The sequence below is a fragment of the Hyla sarda genome, chromosome 2, assembly GCF_029499605.1.
Source record: "Hyla sarda isolate aHylSar1 chromosome 2, aHylSar1.hap1, whole genome shotgun sequence".
Lineage (NCBI taxonomy): Eukaryota > Metazoa > Chordata > Amphibia > Anura > Hylidae > Hyla > Hyla sarda.
The window spans coordinates 37,394,472-37,409,963 of NC_079190.1; the positions used below are offsets into that span (position 1 = coordinate 37,394,472).

Consider the following 15,492-nt stretch of genomic DNA (forward strand, 5'->3'; position numbering starts at 1 on the left):
ATGTCAATGGGAAACGCACCTGTATACGGTTCCATATGGGAAACCATATACGGTTTGCATCCTAAAGTCCCCACCCAACACCCCTCCCATTAAAAATGGACAACATTTTCAAAAACTTATGTTTTTTTTAAATAAAAACGGACGGAACTGTATGCACTTTTAAAAACAGTATACAGTTTAAAAACGCATGCGGTTTACTTTTTCCCATACTGTTCCATCCGTTTTTTTTCTTTAGAAAAACTAATTGAAAACAGTATGGCAAAAACGTGATGTGAACCCAGCATCACCCTTGGTTTAGTGGTGAAGATAGCGATTCGGACAGTAATGCCGCTTTTAGATGGCTGCTCACCTCACAGATGAATAAATAATGCTGCATTCACATCTCGGTTTTACACTATGGGTGCCGGATCCGGCTGGGGGAGGGGCAAATCAGGCTCTCCTGTACCCCAGCCGGACCAGCACTGAACTCCATTCACTTTAATGAGCCGACCAGAGTCAAACTGTGACTCCGGTCGGCTCATTTTTTACCCGTATCCAGTTTTGTGACCAGACCTAAAACCGTAGTATACCATGGTTTTAGGTCCGGTGACAAAACTGGATACGGGTCAAAAATGAGCCGACCGGAGTCACCGTTTGACTACGGTCGGCTCATTAAAGTGAATGGAGTTCATCGCTGGTCTGGCTGGGGTACGGGAGAGCCCGGTTTGCCCCTCCCCCAGCCGGATCCAGCACCCGTAGTGTAAAAACGAGATGTGAATGCAGCCTTATACATATCACCCCAATGAAGAGGTAAACTGATGTGGAGGTAAACTTGTCAGGAGTCAGAGCATTCTGGGCTGATTTACTCTACAGAGAGGATTGAAGAAAAGGACCTTGGATTCCAGGCGCTGCCAACTCAAGACATCAAAACCAGAAGATGCTTTAGAAGATCCAGGGCAGGATCGTGTTTATTATATAAAATAAATATTTATTTACTAGTTTTATTGCCTTTATTCCCCTCTTTGTCCTGGCAATATGACATTGTAAGTCACACTCAGACACATTATGGACACACAACATAACCGCTGTAGACACATCTCTCTCCGAACGCTCTACTCCATGAGCAAGCTCGGCCCCGCCCTCGCATCCTCATTGGCTGACCCTAAGCACGTGACCGCAGCACATAGCAATGCGTCAGTGGCGACTTGAGCTCCGCAGCGGTACTCCGACTCCTTTATCTACAGTGCTGCTTTTGAGCGGCGCTGTAATGTTCATTTATATACATTGCGATACCTGTATGTGGTGTTTTGCTTATCACTAATGTCTCCCTGTACTACTCTGCTTTTGAATATTCCTGTATAATTGTTTATACAGTAACCCCCCGACCTGCGATGGCCCCGACATATGATAAAATCGACATACGATGGCCTCTCAGAGGCCATCGCATGTCGATGTCAGCATCAACATACGATGCTTTTATATGTCGGGGCCATCGCATTAACTGTTATCCGACAGCGGAAAATGCTTAAGCTGCTGTCGGATAGCAGTTTAAGCATCCCTGGCAGGTTCGCTCACCTATTCCCGCTGCTCCGGGTCCACTTCGCGATCCTCTGGTGTCTTCTGCATCTTCTCCGGGGTCCGGGCCTTGCTTTCTGGCGTCGTTATTACGTCACTACGCACGCCGTGCCGGCGCAGCAGCGTAATAACGTCACCAGAAAGCGAGGCCCGGACCCTGCAGAAGATGCGGAAGAAGCCGGAGGATCCCGAAGAAGACACCGCAGCAGCGGGACAGCATCGGGAGCCCCTTGGTTAGCATCGGGAGCGGTGAGGACCTGGTCCGGAGCGACGGGGACAGGTGAGTACAGCTTCCTATACTTTACATTGCACGGATCCCTCAACATACGATGGATTCGACAAACGATGGGTCGTTTGGAACGGATTACCATCGTATGTTGAGGGACCACTGTATATGATTTGGTTCTCTGTTTGTTTTTCATGTATGGGCATGATGTGACCTTTGACCTTGGGCCACTCCTACCTTTGCTTGGCACCAATTTTCACTGTGCTTAAGTTTGTAGCAAATGTCTTTTCTTTATGCTGATCTGAGGAAGAGGGTGCTACCCTCTTTTATTTTGTATTTATTTTATATAATAAACATGATCCTGCCCTAAATCATCATCTGGTCTTGATGTCTTGAGCTGGCAGCACCTGGAATCCAAGGTCCTTTTCTTCAATCCTCTCTGTATCTTTAAAGGGGTACTCCGGTCCTAATACATCTTACCCTTTGGATAGGGGATAAGATGTATGATCGCGGGTGTTCCGCCGCTGGGGACCTCCGCAGTCTGTCATTGCGCACCCACCTATAGACTTGCCATCACGCCCCCTCCCATAGACTTGCATTGAAGGGGCGGAGTGTGATGTCACACGGGGGGAGGAGTCAGGACATCACTATACTCCGGCCCCGTGGTCGTCACGCTAAACACTCTGATCCTCCAGCGCTGCGGAGAGCTCACAAAGGTGGGTGTGCAATGACAGATTGCGCGGGGCCCCCAGTGGCGGGACCTCCGCGATCACACATCTTATCCCCTACCTTTTGGATAGGGGATAAGATGTATTAGGGCCGGAGTACCCCTTTAAAAGCTTATATTGGTCAGTACTGTTTTTTAATGTCCTCCATGTTACTGCTGCTTCGAAGGGTGTGACAGGTTCCCTCCTGAACTGCTGTGATGTATACAGGTATCCAGTCAAACTGAGCCTCATTCCCCTGAAAAGAGATTCTCCTCCGCCATCTTTGAGAAAGGAATATAAGCGATTAGAAGGAAATTAACATCTTGAGTTGTGATATCATGGTGAGCAGTGATATCATCACTCTTAGTGTTGAGTGGCATAGGCCATATTCGAATTCGCGAATATTCGCGAATATATGGACGAATATTCATCATATATTCGCGAATATTCGCATATTCGTTATATTCTCGTTTTATTTTCGCATATGCGAAACATTAACATATGTGAATATTAGCATATACAAAATTAGCATATGCGAAACTTCGCATATGCGAAAATTAGCACATGCTAATTTTCGCATATGCGAATTCTCGCACGCCAGTCTCACACAGTAGTATTACAGCCTTCTTTACACCACACAAGCTGGAAGCAGAGAGGGGTGATCACTGTGATGTGTACTGTGAAAAAAAACAAAAAAAAAAAAACGAATATTCGTAATTATGAATATATAGCACTATATTCGCGAAATTCGCGAATTCGCGAATATGCGATATTCGCAAATAAAATTCGAATTGCGAATATTCGTGAGCAACACTAATCACTCTGTGTTGTTTTCAGTAGAACATTAGTTACACTCTGTAAATTATATAAGCAGGTAGATGACAAATACAACTCTGCTATGTTTGCATGTGCATACTTACCATATAAATGTCTAGGGAAGTGCTGTGAACTGGACTCTGGTCCGCTATGGACAGTGGTGGCAGCAGAGAGCACTGTGGTCAGACTGGAACGGACTACACAACTTCCTCTGGAGCATACAGCAGCTGATAAGTACTGGAAGGATTAGGATATTTATATAGAAGTAATTTACAAATCTGTATAACTTTCTGGCACCAGGTGATTTGACTTTTTTTTTTTTTACTGCAATGACAGAACCTTACAACAACGTGCACCGTTTTTGCTTGGTTTATTCAATAAAGCTTTAATAACTCAGTTTTTACAAAAAAAAAATACAACTTTGTGTTCTGTACAATGAGCTTATATATGTATTAGATAAATCTTCCTACTATGTATACTGTATACTATTTGCAGTTTTTGGTTATTTTACAATAATGGGCTATCATACGTTATATAGGTAATGGATATGGCTTTGTCTAGATAAGTACCCACATAATTTGGAGGGTCACTAAATGGTCCTATATGACTGATGACATCACATTCCTGACATCTTTAGGGCCCTGTTCACACTGCCATCATGGTTTCAAGTCCAATGAAAGACATGACGACCACTGAATGGCGTCCGTCATTCTGATAGGAAGGATAGTGGAGCGCGTGACGCTTTTACTTCCTGTCATATCTGACAGAACTGCTGCCTGAATCTCTAAGTAGTGTGAACAGAGTCTTAGAGAGAGATAATGTGGTATTATTAATGGTAGTTGCAGTTACTATATACATATATATATATATATATATATATATATATATATATACATATATACCGTATATATTAATACAAAGAATCCAGCAGCACACCATGGACGGTGAAAAAGCAATGGGGTTTTATTCACCCAGTGTCTTGTGACATTTCGGTTGCCCAATTGCAACCTTTCTTAACCTTTGTATGTATATATATATATATATATATATATTTGAGGTATGTGAGCTATGATATATGGTCTTAGAAGAAAAACACTTATACATGGTTAAAGGGGCACTCCATTACTTTATAACGTACCCCTCTATCCTCAGGCATCTCCAGAACAGGACTCCATCTCTCCCGGGAGCGGCGTGTCAGCACGCTCTATGTATTATCTATGGGAGCGCTGGAGATACACGAGTGCACCGCTCATGTATCTTTAGCGGTCCCATAAACTGGTGTTTTTGAAACAGTGTGTCTCCAGCTGTTGCAAAACTACAACTTCCAGCATTCCTGGAGGACCGCAAATCCTTCCTGTTGCAAAACGACAACACCTACAAACCCTTCCTGTTGCAAAACTACAGCTCTCAGCATGCCCGGACAGCCTTTGGCTGTCCGGACATGCTGGTAGTGTTGCTGGCGAATATTCGCAATGCAAATTTTATTTGCGAATATCGCATATTCGCGAATTCGCGAATATTCGTAATTACGAATATATATATATATTTTTTTTCACAGTACACATCACAGTGATCATCCCTCTCTGCTTCCAGCTTGTGTGGTGTAAAGAAGGCTCTAATACTACTGTGTGAAAATGGCGTGCGAATTTTCGCATATGCAAAAATTAACATATGCAAATTTTCGCATATGTGAATTTTTGCATATGCTAATTTTTGTATATGCTAATTTTCACATACGCGAATGTTCGCATATGCGAAAATAAAACGCGAATATTACAAATATGCGAATTTAGCGAATATATGACGAATATTCGTCCATACATTCGCGAAATATCGCAAATTCGAATATTGCCTATGCCGCTCAACACTACATGTTGGGAGTTGTAGTTTTGTAACAGCTGGAGACACACTGTCATAGAATAGATAGAGTGTGCCGACAGGTAGCTCCATACACCAGGAGAGATGGACCCTGATTCTGGAGATAGCAGGAGGTCCCCAGGATCAGACATTTATTCCCTATCCTATGAATAGAGGACACATTTTAAAGTAGTGGAGTACCCCTTTAAGAGTAAAGCTAACAAAAGGTTGGGGCCTGTGTGTATACTCAGATTACCTACAGTCCAGAGAAAACAAGGACAGACTGGTTGCTAGGGACATTTGTTGCCAGACAAAGGCTGCAGTTGTTATGTGGTGTTTCCATAGCAACCAGTCTAATGACTGTACTGACAGCACTGAATACATGCCACTCCTTATGTTAGACTGCACTGTATGAGGATTATTATTTTAATGGGGGCAGTACTTTTTTTTAAACTTATTTAGACTCTGCAACCGTATTACCCTTTGTCTGGCACTAAAGGAGCACTTAGGGACAGAAAAAAACAAAAACCTAACAACAAAACTGAGAGAAATATAGTTTTGTATATAGTATAGTATATGCTTAGACTGCGATGTTATTACAATTTTCTGGAGGGGATAAAAGGAGTAATTTCGCTAAACTCTGGATGCTACACAAAGTTTGTGATACAATACTAATTAAATGGTTTTATTTTAAAATAAAAAATAAATTAAAAATAATTGTTATTCTCCTCTTCCATGGATAAAGCACCTTACCTGTTCTGATATGTATATGGGTTGTGTCAGGGGTCAAGTCCCAAAAAAAAAAAGTGGAGGAACTCATCCAAGATTTCCACTTAAAAGCTGGTCCTGCAGAATTCCTGCTAATGTGTTCCTGCTGTGAAAAGTGCAGGAACTCAGTTCCTGCATGACTTGAGCCCTGGGTTGTGTTGCTGTGATGTCACACAGGATCATACCCGCTCCTGTGTGCCATTCTGTATGTTCCTTGGCTCCGCCTTCTTAATAAATATTTAGTAAAATGGGAACAATCAAAGAATGACTTTAAATTATCAGCTGGGTTTGTTCAAACGGCAGAATTTCTGCCAGAAAACTTCCATTCAGAAATTCCGATGCAGCAGAGTTCTGTTGTTTTGCTGAATCGTGCACATAGTGGAATTGCAGCAGCAGATGTTTCTGCTGCGGAATTTACGATTCCGCTCTATCTCTGTAAGAATGAACATTCTTTAGGCAGAATCCGCTTATAAATGTATTGCTGTCTAGGGAGACGGCACATTTTCAAGCAGTCCTGAGGCCGGTGGAACATGCTATTTGCGGAATGTCTGCCGTGTTTTCCGGACGGACATTCCGCAAATTTTCTGCTGTGTAAACTGGGCCTAAAGGTGTTGTCAAAATATGACAACACGTTCCTATATTGTCAAATGGGGGGTATGGATTTCATAAAGGGGACAAACAGTGGGCCTCGATTTGTGCAGACCTGGTCATTGAATGGCCGGCATGTGCAGATGTGTCTGACCTTACCTTTCATTGACTTAAAGAGTACCTGTCACCAAATAAAACTTTTAATATAGTGTTCCTTGTGTAATTAGCAGACACTTTCCCATTCACTTGCTTCTAAATTATCAACATAAATATGTTTAAAATTTAATAGAAAAGACAGCCACTAGATGGCTCTGTTCTGTTCCCTGCCACAATTAATAGAGTGAGTTTGGTCTCCTCCCGGCCTGGCAGGAGACCAAACTCAGGAAGTGCTTCTCTGCACTGAGCTTGATTGACAGCTGCACAGAGCCTCAATGAAAGCTGCACAGAGCCTAAGGTCTTCTATTCTCTCAAGTAGTCAAGGAACATAGCCTGGAAGAAAGACGAGACAGAGGGGATATGATAGAAGCTTTTAAATACATAAAGGGAATCAAGTCGATAAAGGAGAAGAGGAGATTTAAGAGGACATAGTTTTAAATTAGTGGGGCAAATATTTTAAAGTAACATGAGGAAGTAATACTTTACTTAGAGAGTAGTGGATGCATGGAATAGCCTTCCTGTAGAAGTGGTTGCTACAAATACAGTGAAGGAGTTTAAACATGCATGGGATAGGCATAAGTCTATCCTTCATATAAGATAGGGCCAGGGACTATTGATAGGATTCAGATTATTGGGCAGACTAGATGGGCCAAATGGTTCTATGTTTCATAACAGCACTGCAACCATGTGAGGGCGGAAGTGGTCCCCCAGCAGGCTTCAGTGATGTTATGCCTGCTGGGAAACGCCCACTCTCTCCTGCTGGGAGATTGCACTATGTGAGCAAGAATAAAGGTAACATACACCGCTTTTTAAAGCTGTGAATTTTTTTTAAGGGTGGGAGTGTTAGGAGTAGTTAGGGAACCTAGCCTTAGTTAGTTTAGGAAAGTTTATCTGGTGACAGGTACTTTTTAAGGAAACAATTCCCCCATACCATGAGGGAGATTTACTAATGACAAAATCTGCATTTACTTTATTTTGGGGGGGGGGGGAAGGTTATAAGTTTTTTTAACTATTTTACACATTTCCTGACAAATGTATAATGCGTTTTGTTGATTTTCATTTTTACATATGATGGCACCTATGTCAAAAGTTTTGCTGAGAAACGAGAAAAGGGGGCATGGCCTCGACTTTTTTTTTACTTCCCTGATACATTTATTATAAATTTCCCTTAATTTGTGTTGCATGGACTTTGCACTTTACCGTCCAACTTTAAAGTGGATATATATAACATAAATTTATTAAAGGATGAAGATTATCTTAATGTACTGTTGTTTTGCTAATTCAGCCTCTGCGACTGTATCCCCCCCCCCCCCCCCCCCCCTTGACTGGCACAAAAGGAACACTAAGGGACAGAAAAAAAAAAAAAAAGAAAAAAAAAACAAGAAAAAAAAAAGGATGAGCCAAAACTAAAAGAAATTTTGAAATAATATGCCTTAGGAAAAATGAAAACATTTTTTTTTAACTTGTGTCCTGGGTAAAGACTCGTCCCTGCTATTATCTTTATCCTGCAGTGTTGTGTGAGGAGGACTGGGCCCTTACTGAAGAAGAAGTAACTGAATAAATTAATTATCTCTTCATCTAGGGGGCAAATGGTATGGGTAAATATTTAAAATGAGTAGAAACAGTATTTGGCACAGTAACTAGGGGAACAGTGGTTACTACCTTACCTTTGTCCGTGGAGAGTGCCAAGGCCTACCTCATCACTCAAGGCTCCAAAATCCCACCAAAATGAGAAGAAATTACTAACTAGTGACATCATTGGCGCAATTCACTGCAAAATGTGCTGCAAAATGTTTTAGCTTGGAACACCCTGCCGATAAATCTGAATGTCTCATCTTTTTGAAAAACCCAAAAATATTAGTAAATTCCTCAACACAGTGCAAATCACATAGACACATAGGTGGAGATTTATCAAATCAGAGAAAAGTTGCTCAGTTGCCCACAGCAACCAATCAGATCGCTTCTTTCATTCCTAAAAAGGCCTGTGAAAAATGAAAGAAGCTATCTGATTGGTTGCTTTGAGCAACTGGCGCAGGTTTTGATAAATCTCCCCCATAAAGCCTATACACCTCCTGACAGTGTAGTGCAAAATTATGTTTTTTTCTAAGATATTTATCTTCTGACACATATTTTGAGGTATTCTAAGCCATGAAAAGAGGTAAGAGGGACACATCTGTACTACTTGATCTACGGCCAACCACCACTTGCACAAGATGTTTCAGCTGTTTGCAAAGGTTTGAGAAACTGGCCTTCAAAATCTCTATAAAATGTTAAAGGGGTACTCCACTGGCCAGCATTCAGAAGTTAATGTTCCGAAGATTGTTTTCGCACCGCGGGTGGGTCAGCCATGACATCACAACCATGTCCTCTCAATGCAAGTCTATGGGAGGGGTGTGAAGGCCGTCATGCCCCCTCCCATAGACTTGCATTGAGGGGGCATGGTCATGGCATGGTCATGATGTCACGATGTCACGAGGGGCGTTGCCAACCCCCGTAGTGCAAAAACAGCATTCGGAATATTTACTTCCAAGTGCTAGCCAGTGGAGTACCCCTTTAATGCTATGGTATATAGGCACTGAGTGCTTTACAATTCCTTGACATTGTGGGCTATTATTATGAACATATATGGATCCCAATAGATATTTTCCCAGATATATCTTTGGTCTAAACCTGGCAGTGCCATCACCACCAGTTATTAACATGAATGCAAGAGCAGGACCATATAAGTAAGAGTAGGAGATCCATGATGCATTGGTGCGCCATACATGCTCCAGCCTTGCTACTGATGTCTCCCCTCTACTCCAAATCGACTGAGGGGCTTCTAGAACCTTGATCTGTTCTACCATGGATGACCTTATGGGCTTCTCTCAAAAGAATATGGGAAGTAAGTAATGGTCTTGTCACTCACTATCTAGTGAAAAACAGAAGAGCAACGCATTACAGAAGACAAAGAGGGGAGCTTGGATTTATTTGTGCTGTCCAAAAGATAAGGTCCTCCAGCAGAAGAGGGGTCAGTATGGTGAGCTAAGGCAACGAATATGCCAGGAGGAGCAATGCCAGGATAATTGTTCAACTAATGGTTTTTGGGGTCAATAGATAGTCTTTCCCCAAGTTTTCGTATAAGTTCGGCAAGGTCCTCTGTGTTGTGAGTCTTCTCTTCTAGGAGCTCGTAGCGGAGACTTGAAATGTCTTGTTTTATTTCTTTTAGTTCACCTGTAGAAAGAAAATGACATTATTTGTGAGTTTAGATGATACAGACTAAAGGGTTATTGCTGCATGTTGCAGACACCGATGGGTCATAACATTAAAACCTTAAATGGGCACTGTCAGAGTCAAAAACTTTTTAAAGGTTGTACATCTTGGCAAACCCTTAACCTTTCTAATATACTTAATGATAATTTTTTAGCTCATTTTTATAGAAATCATGGCTTATTAAAAAAATAAATAAAATAAAAATATGGATCCCCATACTATCCAGAACATAATCCTGTCTGGCTGCAGCATCATTTTTGTGCTAGTTGAAGCACAGGCTGGGACAAAGTCCAGGAAGTGAGTGCTGGACTAGCACTCCTCTGTGCTCATTCCTGTCCTATCAGACTGCAGCATGAAAACAGAGAGGAAGTGGTTACAGAGCAGCCTTCAGTGATTGGATGAAGAGACCAGTAGACTTAGGGAGGAAGAAAAGACATACAGACTTAGGACACGCCCCCTCCAAAGCCCCGAAGAAAAAAAGTGAGCAAGAGAAAGAAGGTATTTGTAAGAGAATTATAGGAGCAAGACACATCAAAATTTTACATAAATGATCAGGTAACATATACATTTTAGCTTTTTTTGTGGAATATGACAGGTGCTCTTTAAATTATGTAGGTCCCCAATGTGCCATCAAAACAGTTCTGACCCATCAAGACTTGGGTTTTGAAAGACCTCTGCAGATGTGGTATCTGCATCAAAATCTCAGCAGCAGATATGGCCTTCTGAAAACCCCAAAACACTCGATCAGATTGAGATTTGGGAAATTTGGGGGCAAAGCCACCACCCTAAACACTTCTTAGTGTTCCTCAAACCATTCCTGAACAATTTTTGCACTGTGGTCGAGCAGTATCCTATGGATACAGAGGACATTAGGGGATCCCAGTGCCATGAAGGTTGGCACTTGGTCTGTATAATGTTAAGGTAGGTGGTCCGTGTCACAGTAATATCCACATGATGTCAGGACCAGGGTTCAAGTCCTGCATGTATGCATGGGAATGGAGTTCCTACACTTTTTTCCAAAGTAGGAACACCGTTCCCATTAGCTGGAGTCCTGCAGGACCAGCCCCTGAGTGGACATCTTAAGTGAGTGCCCACACTTTTTTCCCAATACTGGACCCACGGTCAGGACCCATGATATCCAGCAGAACATTGGATCAGGCACACGCAACCAGCTGTCCATATGACGTAAAAGAAATGTGATCCATCAGACCAGGTACCTTCCTCAATCCAGTTCTGATGCTCACATGCCCACTGAAGACACTTTTGGTGGCATGTATAAGTTGGCATTGGCACAGATCTTTACGCTTTCTGCCTAATTTATCCAACAGTAGAAAAGAACAGTTGATCCACCAATTCCTTAAAACACCAATTCTTTATTCCAAACAATTAAAAGTTGCAGGACGAACACACGTCACACCACCTAGCCGGTGACACACTCCAAATGGACGCGTTTCGAGCGCATGCGCTCGAAACGCATCCATTTGGAGTGTGTCACCGGCTAGGTGGTGTGATGTGTGCTCGTCCTGCAACTTTTAATTGTTTGGAATAAAGAATTGGGGGGACATTTATGAAACATTGCTTTTGTAGTCTATTTTTTAGTAATTTTTTTTCAACTACTGTTTTGCTTACGTGCAACAAATTTATTAGTCTGTCGCACGGCCTTAATAAATTTGTCGCTCATAAGCAAAAGTGGGAAAATCGCCGGAGATTGCTCTGCTGTTCCCGCGTTAGCTAAAGAGGTGGTTCTTTGCGGTCCTCACTTGTTTCTCGGGCTCAAAATCATCCAGCGTTGCCTAACCCGTTGTGATGGCACAAGTAGGTGGTAAGAGGAGGTCTAAATCCAAACAAATTTCCCAGCCTAGTGCCGCAGAAGAAATATTGCAAAGTATGTCATCCACCATTGACACAACACAACCTGTAGGAGACTCTATTCCACCAAACTCACCCAATAGATCACCCAAGATATTTTGAGTTTTAACCCCTTAAGGACTCAGGGTTTTTCCGTTTTTGCATTTTCATTTTTTCCTCATCACCCTCTAAAAATCATAACGCTTTCAATTTTGCACATAAAATTCCATATGATGGCTTATTTTTGCACCACCAATTCTACTTTGCAGTGACATTAGTCATTTTACCAAAAGTTCCACGGCGAAACGAAAAAAATTCATTGTGCTTCAAAATTTAAGAAAACATGCCATTTTGTAAGCTTTGGGGGCTTCCGTTTCTACGCAGTACATTTTTCTGTAAACATGACACTTTCTCTTTATTCTGTACGTTCATACGGTTAAAATGATACCCTACTTTTATAGGTTTGATTTTGTCGTACTTCTGAAAAAAATCGTAACTATATGCCGGAAAATTTATACGTTAAAATTCTCATCTTCTGACCCCTGTAACTTTTTTACTTTTTCGCATATGGGGCAGTGTGAGGGCTCATTTTTTGCGCCATAATCTGAAGTTTTTATCATTATCATTTTTGGATTGATCTTACTTTTTGATCGCTTTCATAAATTTTTTCATGATATAAAAAGTGACCAAAAATACACTAATTTGACTTTGGAATTTTTTTGCACATACGCCATTGACCGTGCGGTTTAATTAATGATAATGATATATTTTTATATCTTCGGACATTTCCGCACACGGTGATACCACATATGTTTATTTTTATTTACACAGTTTTTTGTTTTTATGGGAAAAGTGGGGTGATTCAAACTTTTATTAGGGAAGGGAATGACCTTTATTGACTTTTTTTTTAAACTTTTTTTTTGCAGTGTTATAGCTCCCATAGGGGGCTATAACACTGCACACACTGATCTTTTACACTGATCCCTGCAAAGCCACAGAGCAAGGTAAGGGGACCTCCGCTTGCGTGCTAGTTGATCCGGACATTGCGATTTTATCGTGGTGGTCCCAATCAGCCCGACTGAGCTGCCGGGAAGCTTTCACTTACATTTTAGACACGGCGATCAACTTTGATCGCCGCGTCTAAAGGGTTGATAGCACGTGGCACAACGATCGGTGCCGCATGCTATTAGTCCAGGGTCCCGGCTATCATTAGCCGCCAGGACCGACCCGGTAGGACAAGGGGTCACGGCGTGACCCCGTTTTATTTACCGGGACCGGGCAAGTCAATTTCTAAAACTTGCTTACATAAGCAAACATCTATTTTCCTGCTTTTCTCGCTCTTAGGGATGATTGTCGCACAAAAAATTGAGTAGTCGCAGTTGCAACTTTTTTGAGAGAATTATATGAAAGAAAAAAACAGGTAAATGCTTTCATAAATGTCCCCCTTGGTGTTTTAAAGAATTGCTGGATCAACTGTTCTTTTCTGCTGTTACGTACCAAGCTGGGCCAAGCTCAGGATCCGTGCAAGAACAAAGGGAAGTGAGCTGAAGATCTCTTTTAGTATTTTCATTCTAATTTATCCAACCCCTTGATAGGCACAACTGTCATAAGTCAATGGTCAAGAGGTAAATGTGATACATTTCATGTACCTCCAATTAATCCTGATAGCCAGGATTCAGTACAGTGTTTCCCAACCAGGATGCCTCCAGCTGTTGCAAAAATACAACTCCCAGCTGGGAGTTGTAGTTTTGCAACAACAGGAGGTACCCTGGTTGGAGAAACACTGATTCAGTAGAAGATGTAGTTATCCATAGTCAGTAATATCCATGAAGATTGAGAAATTTTGCCAACTCACCTTCATTGACTTCGTCGCTCTCTTTGTCGACCTGAGCTTTGAGCACGTATCGCTTGATAAGACGCTTCATTATTTTCTAGAAGAAAGAAAGAATTCAGTACAATTCTGTACAACCCAGGAATCGAATCTCCACCAAACACTTAGTAAGGCCATGTTCACATGGTTGATTCTGTGTGAGATGGGAAGTGGCGCTAACAAGCAGTGGCTCTCGCCAGAGGGGTGAATTGTGGCTTATAGGTCCCAATGCGACTGCTACTTCTGCACCCCTATAGTTACGCCCAGGGCTCAAGTCCTGCAGGAACATGTGGGAACAGAGTTCATACACTTTTTCCACAGCAGGAACACCGTTCCCATTAGCAAGAGTCCTGCAGGAGCATGTGGGAACAGAGTTCATACACTTTTTCCACAGCAGGAACACCGTTCCCATTAGAAAGAGTCCTGCAGGAGCAGCCCTTGAGTGGAATTCTTTTTTGAGTTCATACACTTTTTTTTCTCAGGATTTGACCTCTGGTTACGCCCCTGGCTCTCGCACACACAATATGGCCATCCATTTATTTCATAGTCCATGTTTCAGGTAAATGGGTGCCAAGTAAAACTGTTTTACCTATGTAATGGGAAATAGTTTTCCCCTGCTCAACCATATGTATGGAGTCCAACTTGGTAGCTATACCCTCCTGTCAGCTGATCACTGTGATGGTTCTCCTATTCAATGACTTTCTAGGACACAACAGTGAATTTAGATGGTCAGAGCTTCAGTGTAAAGCATGGGGGAAAGGACAGGGCAGGAATAGTGTTTCACAGGAATGGTAGCAAGGTGAAGGAGAAAATTCTAAATCTTCATTTTTTTACACTCGCATGTTCTTGTAGAACCAGTTTTTGAAATTTTACAAGGGGTAGAAGGAGACAAAGCCCTCCTTAATTTGTAACCAAATTTCTCTCGAGTAAGGAAATACCTTATATGTGTATGTCAAGTGCTCTGTGGATGCACTACCAGGCTCAGAAGGGAAGGAGCGACAATGGGATTGTGGAGAGTGAGTTTTTCTGAAAAAGTTTTTGGGGGGCATGTCCCATTTAGGAAGCCCCTATGGTGCCAGAACAGCAAAAAAACAAAACCACATGGCATACTATTTTGGAAACTAAATCCCTCAAGTAACGTAACAAGGGGTCCAGTGAGCCTTAACACCCCACAGGTGTTTGACGAGTTTTCGTTAAAGTCAGATGTGTAAAAGAATTATTTTTTTCACTAAAATGTGACCGGACCTAAAACCGTAGTATACTACGGTTTTAGGTCCGGTCCAAAACAGCATACGGGTCAAAACTGAGCTGACCGGAGTCACCGTTTGACTCCGGTCGGCTCATTAAAGTAAATGGAGTCACGGGCTGATTCGGCTGGGGTACGGGAGCCCCGGTTTGCCCCTCCCCCCGCCAGATCCGGCACCCGTATGTACAAAACGTGGTGTGAATGCTGCCTAACACCAGCATTTCAGGGGAAAAAAACAATTTTTTAATTTTCATGTCCAACTTTAACGAAAATTTGTCAAAGACCTGTTGGTTGTTAAGGCTCACTATACCCCTTGTTACATTCCATGAGGGGTGTAGTTTCCAAAATGGGGTCACATACGTGGGTATTTTTTTTTTTCGGGTCATGTCAGAACCGCTGTAACGATTAGCCACCCCTGTGCAAATCACCTTTCTGTCTGACCACAGTGCTCTCTGCTGACACCTCTGTCCATATAAGGAACTGTCCAGAGCAGGAGCAAATCCCCGTAGAAAACCTCTCCTGCTCTGGATAGTTCCTGACACAGACAGAAGTGTCAGCAGAGAGCACAGTGGTCAGAAAGAGTGGAGCATACAGCAGCTGATAA

General features: G+C 42.2%; 1 protein-coding gene and 1 long non-coding RNA gene across 7 annotated transcripts in view; both read right to left on the bottom strand.

Annotated features, from left to right (window-relative positions):
- Positions 1 to 2,620: 2,620 nt before the first annotated feature.
- On the bottom strand, positions 2,621 to 7,899 carry LOC130358376 (uncharacterized). Its single transcript, XR_008889496.1, has 3 exons — positions 5,417 to 7,899; positions 3,408 to 3,540; positions 2,621 to 2,768 (listed from the first exon to the last, which is right to left on the bottom strand). It is a non-coding gene; the product is annotated as an uncharacterized LOC130358376 (long non-coding RNA).
- Positions 7,900 to 9,140: 1,241 nt separating this feature from the next.
- Positions 9,141 to 15,492, bottom strand: part of TRPC6 (transient receptor potential cation channel subfamily C member 6) — a 227,461-nt gene continuing 221,109 nt past the window's right edge. For all 6 annotated transcript variants that reach the window (XM_056561538.1, XM_056561536.1, XM_056561533.1 and 3 more), the window contains exons 11-12: positions 13,628 to 13,703; positions 9,141 to 9,885 (exon numbers count right to left, since the gene is read on the bottom strand). In XM_056561538.1, coding sequence (XP_056417513.1) covers positions 9,746 to 9,885; positions 13,628 to 13,703 — 216 coding nt within the window. In that variant the 3' untranslated portion in view covers positions 9,141 to 9,745. The remainder of the gene's footprint in view (positions 9,886 to 13,627; positions 13,704 to 15,492) is intronic.